We start from the raw sequence: 8,618 nt of genomic DNA, 5'->3' as shown, positions 1-8,618 counted from the left end.
CTGGAATGAATCTGCTGCACATTTAACGGGTCAAATTATATAAAATGAAACGAATCTCTACCTGATAGAGAATTGTAATATGGGCGGCTGCTCTGAAGACGCCGGGTGATTCGGGCTGAAATAATGGTTATCGTAGGTAGAACTGGTTAAATGCTTAGACATGGACTAAAACATCGTGCCACTGGTTATTAATTAATTAGTTATCTGTCCCTAAATGGATGCATTGCTTGAGACTGTAAATACATTTTTTATGGCTTGTAATTCAGTTTGTTTGAGACACTAGTGAGTTTGCTGTGACACTGTCAAAAATGAATGTCAAATGTCGCTTGGGCTGGCAAATGGAGCTAGATTTCTGCTATATAAACACTTGCTTGCGTTTGTTTTGGATATCAGATAGGAACTTCTGTGCTCCTCTGCGGGAGAAATCTGAGCTTGACAGGCATTTTATTCTGTTGTTTTGGCTCGAGAGGGTTAGACATGGTGAAGTTTGAACGGGGAAGAGGCACTAGCCTCTGCCCCCGGCTTGTTACAGTGCTACTGGTGGGATTCATTGCCAGCATCAGCAATGCTGCTTCTGCAAATGTAGAGGGGGGTCGTATTTTGAGTGAAAATGAAGACGACAAGTCTCCACCATACTACTACAAGTCCCCTCCTCCCCCATCACCCTCTCCTCCACCACCATACTATTACAAGTCTCCACCACCACCATCTCCTCCTCCTCCTCCCCCATACTACTACAAGTCACCTCCGCCTCCATCCCCTTCACCACCACCCCCATACTACTACAAATCACCTCCTCCTCCATCCCCCTCACCACCACCACCATACTACTACAAGTCACCTCCTCCTCCATCTCCCTCACCACCGCCATCATACTACTACAAGTCACCTCCCCCTCCATCACCATATCCACCTCCACCATACTACTACAAGTCACCACCCCCTCCCTCACCATCTCCACCTCCACCATACTACTACAAGTCTCCACCCCCTCCATCGCCATCTCCTCCTCCTCCCTATTACTACAAGTCTCCACCCCCTCCATCGCAATCTCCTCCACCCCCTTACTATTACAAGTCTCCACCACCTCCCTCACCATCTCCTCCTCCTCCCTATTACTACAAGTCCCCACCACCTCCTTCACCATCTCCTCCTCCTCCTTATTACTACAAGTCTCCTCCGCCACCCTCGCCATCACCTCCACCACCATACTACTACAAGTCCCCACCTCCACCATCACCTTCCCCTCCTCCTCCCTACTACTACAAGTCCCCACCTCCACCATCACCCTCTCCTCCTCCCCCATACTACTACAAATCACCTCCTCCTCCATCCCCTTCACCTCCACCTCCTTATTACTACAAGTCACCTCTTCCTCCATCACCATACCCTCCTCCACCATACTACTACAAGTCTCCTCCTCCACCCTCACCTTCACCCCCACCTCCCTATTACTACAAGTCTCCTCCCCCACCATCCCCTTCACCCCCACCTCCCTACTACTACAAGTCTCCTCCTCCCCCCTCCCCTTCACCTCCACCTCCCTACTACTACAAATCTCCTCCCCCGCCATCTCCTTCACCCCCTCCACCATACTACTACAAGTCTCCTCCCCCACCCTCACCATCACCTCCACCACCATACTACTACAAGTCCCCACCTCCACCATCACCTTCCCCTCCTCCTCCCTACTATTACAAGTCCCCACCTCCACCATCACCCTCTCCTCCTCCCCCATACTACTACAAATCACCTCCTCCTCCATCTCCTTCACCTCCACCTCCTTATTACTACAAGTCACCCCCTCCTCCATCACCATATCCTCCTCCACCATACTACTACAAGTCTCCTCCCCCACCCTCACCTTCACCCCCACCACCCTACTACTACAAGTCTCCTCCTCCCCCCTCCCCTTCACCTCCACCTCCCTACTACTACAAATCTCCTCCCCCACCATCCCCTTCACCCCCACCTCCTTACTACTACAAATCTCCTCCCCCGCCATCTCCTTCACCCCCTCCACCATACTACTACAAGTCTCCTCCTCCACCGTCACCTTCACCCCCACCTCCCTACTATTACAAGTCTCCTCCGCCACCATCCCCTTCACCCCCCCCTCCCTACTACTACAAATCTCCTCCCCCACCATCTCCGTCACCACCTCCACCATACTACTACAAGTCTCCACCTCCACCATCACCTTCACCCCCACCTCCCTACTACTACAAGTCTCCTCCCCCACCCTCACCTTCACCCCCACCTCCCTACTATTACAAGTCTCCTCCCCCGCCATCCCCTTCACCCCCTCCACCATACTACTACACATCTCCTCCTCCACCGTCACCTTCACCCCCACCTCCTTACTACTACAAGTCTCCTCCCCCACCGTCACCATCACCTCCACCACCATACTACTACAAGTCCCCACCTCCACCATCACCTTCCCCTCCTCCTCCCTACTATTACAAGTCCCCACCACCACCATCACCCTCTCCTCCTCCCCCATACTACTACAAATCACCTCCTCCTCCATCCCCTTCACCTCCACCTCCTTATTACTACAAGTCACCCCCTCCTCCATCACCATATCCTCCTCCACCATACTACTACAAGTCTCCTCCCCCACCCTCACCTTCACCCCCACCTCCCTACTACTACAAGTCTCCTCCCCCACCATCCCCTTCACCTCCACCTCCTTACTACTACAAGTCTCCTCCTCCCCCCTCCCCTTCACCTCCTCCTCCCTACTACTACAAATCTCCTCCCCCACCATCTCCTTCACCCCCTCCACCATACTACTACAAGTCTCCTCCCCCACCGTCACCTTCACCCCCACCTCCCTACTACTACAAGTCTCCTCCCCCACCGTCACCTTCACCCCCACCTCCCTACTATTACAAGTCTCCTCCCCCACCATCCCCTTCACCCCCCCCTCCCTACTACTACAAATCTCCTCCCCCACCATCTCCGTCACCACCTCCACCATACTACTACAAGTCTCCACCTCCACCATCACCTTCACCCCCACCTCCCTACTACTACAAGTCTCCTCCCCCACCCTCACCTTCACCCCCACCTCCTTACTACTACAAGTCTCCTCCCCCGCCATCCCCTTCACCCCCACCTCCCTACTACTACAAATCTCCTCCCCCACCCTCACCTTCACCACCTCCACCATACTACTACAAGTCTCCTCCTCTGCCCTCACCTTCACCACCACCTCCATACTACTACAAGTCTCCTCCCCCGCCCTCACCTTTACCCCCACCTCCCTACTACTACAAGTCCCCTCCCCCGCCATCCCCTTCACCCCCACCTCCCTACTACTACAAGTCTCCTCCCCCGCCATCCCCTTCACCTCCACCTCCCTACTACTACAAGTCTCCTCCCCCACCATCCCCTTCATCTCCACCTCCTTACTACTACAAGTCCCCACCTCCTCCATCTCCTTCTCCTCCTCCACCATACTATTACCAATCTCCACCTCCACCATTATAGATTGCTGTCACCAAGATTGTTGCCTTCCACTAGGTGAGATTTTTTTTTTTCTTTTTCATGAATGATGTTCCTTACAAAATAATTTTCTCGAGGAATTACATATGATAACTATGAACTAATGATTTCACTGTTCTGACGTTTTGTAGGTCATGAAGCATACAATACAATAAGTGTCTACTCACATAAAGCAACAATCCTTGGGACAGAGCGACCTCCATTTCATTTATTGTTTGGCAATGTAGCTATTGTTACAATAAAACTGTTCAGAAGGTTCATCGTATATGTCACTGCCTGTTCTGTGAACTTGAGAAGATCAGTATTGCTAGTTGTACTCGTTAGTAATAGGTTGATTGGTATTTCTTTCATTCAGATGGGGCATTTGAAGAGAAACTGAAGCACAACAAAGTTGTGGTGAAAGATTTCGCTGCCTTTAGCAGTGAAATATAGGGTTCTGTTTTAATGCTCTCTTTGTGGACATCATCATTTGTTCTATTTCAATTCGGTACTGAGAGAAATTCATTCATTCATGGCTGCGCTATTGAATAAAATTGAATAAAGTGCCTGCTGAAAAGCTCATTGATCTCCAGTATTAAGGCCAATTTATGTACTTCAAACTCCTATTTATAAAATCAGTGAGCATCTTCTATTCCGAATGATCTGAAAGCATGTTTCTTTGAACATTGTTTGTTAAATTTCCCCTATTTAAGTTGTATTTTTATATTCCTGGTGCCATAGAAAGAAGACACTAGCATAGCAGGACACTAGCATAACAGCACACTAGCCTGTTCAACATTGCCCTTTATCAAATATTATAATCCCTAAAAAATTTTGCAGGCCCATCCAAACTTCTAGCCTTTATCTGATACACCCAATAATTTTGATTGTATTTTACAGTTAAAAAGCTTAGATATAGTCAGGATCATTAAATTTGATCTTCATACCATTCATGGTCGTTCAGTCAATCCTTTCAAATTTTTACATCAGATAATTAGGCGACTTTTATCTAGAAAATTTAACATGAATAATATTTTATAGTTTGGAACAAAGTGTTTGTCTCGTTAAGATGATAGATAATGGAATATAATCTGAAACTTTGATTAAAAAATCTAGGCGCAATTGTTTTCCAAAAACATTATATTTATATTATAATGGACAGTGGAAATCTAATGTTTCTTATTAAGAGGTGCTTAACTAATCTGTCTCACTTCGCTATCCTTAAAAGAGTATGTTCAATAGTAATGGTTCTAAAAACTAGTAACAATACCTTAAGACGCTATCTATCAAATGATTGATAGGCACAAATATTTAAGATCCTATTGAACAAAGATTTATATACATTTTTTTCAGCCATTGACAGATCTATAAATATTTGTAAATGATAATATAAACCATCATAATTAAACTAAGTCATACACCATCATCAAAATTAATCTGCTTTACCTATTTAAGTTTGTATGTAACAGTTGGTTTGAATCATGCTTAATTAACTTTGAACAGACCACTTTTTATTTAACCGTGTCAGCATAGTATTATATTTTAAAACTACATATAATGTGTGCATACAAATGTGGAAAAAAAGTTCCCTCGATAGGTTAAGTTGCTAATGAATCAGTAATATATTTTTGTTAGACATATGATTATAATTAATAATAGTTACTAATACTACACTGTTAAAATTTATTATATATTTCTTTTTAAATTTTCCTTACTCACGTGGAAGGAGAAGGAATTCTATCATGTTAAAAGTGTTTGATTTTTTTTTGACAAGTATAAGTTTTTATAATTATGAATTGGTTGTAGTTAGTTGATGTACATAGTACCGTTTGACATTAAGAAACCACCCATCAAAATTCAAATTTGTTTGCTGTACGTTATACAACTAGAATTCAAATAAAAACATTAACTTTTATCATCCCTCAAAATAATTTGTTAAACAACATTCTACTTAACCATCTAACATTTAAATGGTCAAAAATGGCCAAAAATATCCATAAACTGTTAAAACAAAATTGTTCAGTGCTCTCATATAAACGAATTAAGAAATCCATAAATTGTTTGCTGCAAAATCAATTCTGAATGAGACCAACTGAATGTATAAAAAGTTCTTTGCAAATCATTACTAGTAAACAACAATTCGCTGACATAAACCTCCAAAATTTGCTCTTATGATTTGACTGTCCGTTGCATAGTCAGAAACCATGCCAACTTGATTGATTTTGACGAGCATTTAGAAAAACTGAGTAATTCGTAATTCCGATGACGCAAATGATTGTATTTAGGGATTGCTTTATCTTGAGGATTTCCTTTGATTGGCCTCTACAACTATATCTCTAGGCTGTGAATCTAATTCTATATCTTGTACTTCAGCCCATGAATCTCAGTCTATTTCTTGTATTTCTATATTCATATCAGGCTTTGCCTTCCAAGAATTCAGCTTCCTGAGACTTTTCCATAATTTCTGAATAAAGTTTGTATTGTGTTTCCTCTCAGGAAGTCAGTTTGGTTCACTTCTACCAGTGAATGTACTGCATCAAATATCAAATGATTTGCTTATGCCAACAACTCTAAAGCTTTCTGGCATCCTACTAGATCGAGTGTTTCTATTTTTTTCTGGCTCCTTTTGTTTTCCTTAAGTTTTTTCTTCATTGTATTGAACTCTTCCTTCAAAGTCTTCAATCTGAGACTTGTAGCTTCATAGTCTGACTTCAGATGTGCAAGTTGGCGAAAAGTTGCATCTCTTTTCAAGATTATTCCTGAAGGCAATAGCCTCAATCTTACCAGTTCTGAATCTATTAGCATCTGACGAAAACTCCTCTGAAGGGATTGAAGTTCCCTGAAGAAAAGCCAATAATTCGGTGGTATCAATTCTTTCAACTTGCACACTATCAGCTGGACCAAATTTAACGTGTTTGCACTTGCTGCAAGAACATGACTAGGAGTATCAGTCATAGACACATTAACTTATTCTGAACAACATGAATGCATGCTTCGAGATTTGAACCTTGAGAAATTTCCAGACAGAAAGGTATTCCTTGTTGTTAGATACTAGAGATAAAATGCAGTCCAAGAAGCAAGCCTCAAGCAATCCTAAACTGAAATCCATATGAAGACCAAATCAAGGAAATATCTTGTTTTTGAGAAAATTTGTTGGAATCAAAGGCTAAAATGAGCAAAACACTGCATAGTTTTTAAAAAGTTAAACATTATAGGATCATGATATTGCTATCAGGATTCAATTGTGTAGTTTTTTAATCAAACTCGTTTACCCATGTTTCATGAGTAGTGGTTCACAAGAACCTATCTATCATGAGAATGGATGGTACACTTAGCACTCATTGCATCTAGTTGATGCTCACAAAGGTGAAGCATTGGGCCTTCCCGGGAGGTCACCCATCCCAGTACTACTCCAACTCAAGCACACTCAAGCACACTTAACCATGGAGATTCCCCCAAAGTTGAGCCCACTTAGCTTGCTATCCCATTTGCAAAAGCTTCAGCAAGTGTTGTGCCTTATGAACCATTCATTATAGAGTCCCTTAAGCTCATCAATTGATAATTAGGAGATGTATTCCACAAGAAGTCAAATTATAGGATCATTAGGCTTCAAGGGAGTATTTGATGGATTGCAAGTCTTATTGTAAGGTATATGTGGATTGGTTTGTAGAGTAAACCATGACTAGTCCCAGTAAGTTCAGTGAGTTTACATGGATTTATTTTTTTGTCATAAGCGATCTGCACAAGATATTCATCCCAGAGATTTGCCACAAAAAATGCTACTAGTCCTCTGTAATCTTAAATATTCCATTGTGATAGATTGCTGATACATAAAAATGGAGAATACTTAATTCTTTCCAACTCTGTGTCAAAAGCAATACTAATGACCAAGTTTGTTGGCAAGAAGAACTTGTGAGCTGTTGCATATTCCAATTTAGAAGCAATTCTAGCTTCCAAGTGATCTTTATGTTCAATCTTAAGGTTGCACCATAAACGTACACAAAGAAAGGAAGCAGGAAATCAGGAGGGGTAAAATGTCCTTCAATAGGAAGCAATCTAGCAATACATTCTAATAAATCATTCAAGCTGTCATTTCTGTTTTATTTTCCAGTTAAATCGTATGTAACCTATTGTCTTTTCTACATGAGAAAAATATTCGGTACCATATTGATCGATCACTTGACTGATTATCATCTCTTCCATTCATGATCCCTCGTTGAATAACAATCCTCTTAAATAGTTCCAGCGACATGGTTAGAAGACCCTTTAACCTCCATTCACTATTAATCATATATCTTGAACCTGCATTGCCATTGCTCAAAAAATGGCATTGTGCTGACTTTAGATTTCTCTGTTTAAGATCAAGAACTTCCATGCAAGCAATATACGCTAAAGAGTCTATGCATCTACTTACAATATGAATTTCCTCAGCTAATGGAAGCAAACCATCACGTCTCTTAACAACAACCAAGGTGTCTTCCCAGATTCGAAAGACATCCTGAGATAGATACAAATTACTTCTCTCACAAAGGTTCCACCTGCCAAACCCTTCGATTATTCTGGAAATTTTGATGCACATTTCAAGACAGCAACATTGAAGGGATCCATAAGTATATGGTTTAACCCATAACAAAAGTTTGCGATAAACTCAAATACTTCAATTTGTGTTTTTGGAGTGATCTTTGATGCATTGGATAAATTTTGTTTCAAATATCCACTTTTTGAAACAAAAGGATGCCGTAGATAAAGACAAACACCATACACTTAATGAAATTATCCAAGAAAAAAACCAAAAAAATTGTTGAGTGTTAAAAATGGGAAAACAAGAATACATGACCTAATGTAAAACAAAAACAAGCTTCTGCCTTTAAAATTCGAAATTCAAAACACAAACACAAACAGAGTCTCTCTGTTACAATTAAACTCTCAGACTGCAACAAAATTTGCAAACACAATTTTTTTACTTATTCAGTATTTGATGCAATACACCTCTCACTCTAACATCGAACTCGACATTCGAATTCAAAACCTAAACAAATCACTTGCAGCTTGTAAATTTATATTATATCTGCACATAATGTTCTTCAATTAGGCCTTTCATTGGCCCTCCTCTCTGCACAATGCCT

The 8,618-nt window shown here is 41.7% G+C and overlaps 1 protein-coding gene across 1 annotated transcript; it reads left to right on the top strand.

The window, feature by feature from the left end:
• Window positions 1-477: 477 nt before the first annotated feature.
• LOC131061140 (extensin-2-like) lies at window positions 478-3,501 on the top strand. The gene has a single exon (XM_057994646.2). It carries the CDS (start codon window positions 478-480, stop codon window positions 3,496-3,498), a length of 3,021 nt encoding a protein of 1,006 aa, XP_057850629.2. The 3' UTR covers window positions 3,499-3,501.
• The last annotated feature ends 5,117 nt before the right edge of the window (window positions 3,502-8,618 follow it).

The sequence above is a fragment of the Cryptomeria japonica genome, chromosome 4 (assembly GCF_030272615.1).
Source record: "Cryptomeria japonica chromosome 4, Sugi_1.0, whole genome shotgun sequence".
NCBI classification, from domain to species: domain Eukaryota; kingdom Viridiplantae; phylum Streptophyta; class Pinopsida; order Cupressales; family Cupressaceae; genus Cryptomeria; species Cryptomeria japonica.
The sequence above is the reverse complement of the archived record's forward strand: the minus strand, read 5'-3'. Positions and strand labels throughout refer to the sequence as shown.

Bases quoted from the DNA above. Each gene is read 5' to 3' on its own strand.
- LOC131061140 (XM_057994646.2), top strand. From the start codon at position 478: ATGGTGAAGTTTGAACGGGGAAGAGGCACTAGCCTCTGCCCCCGGCTT.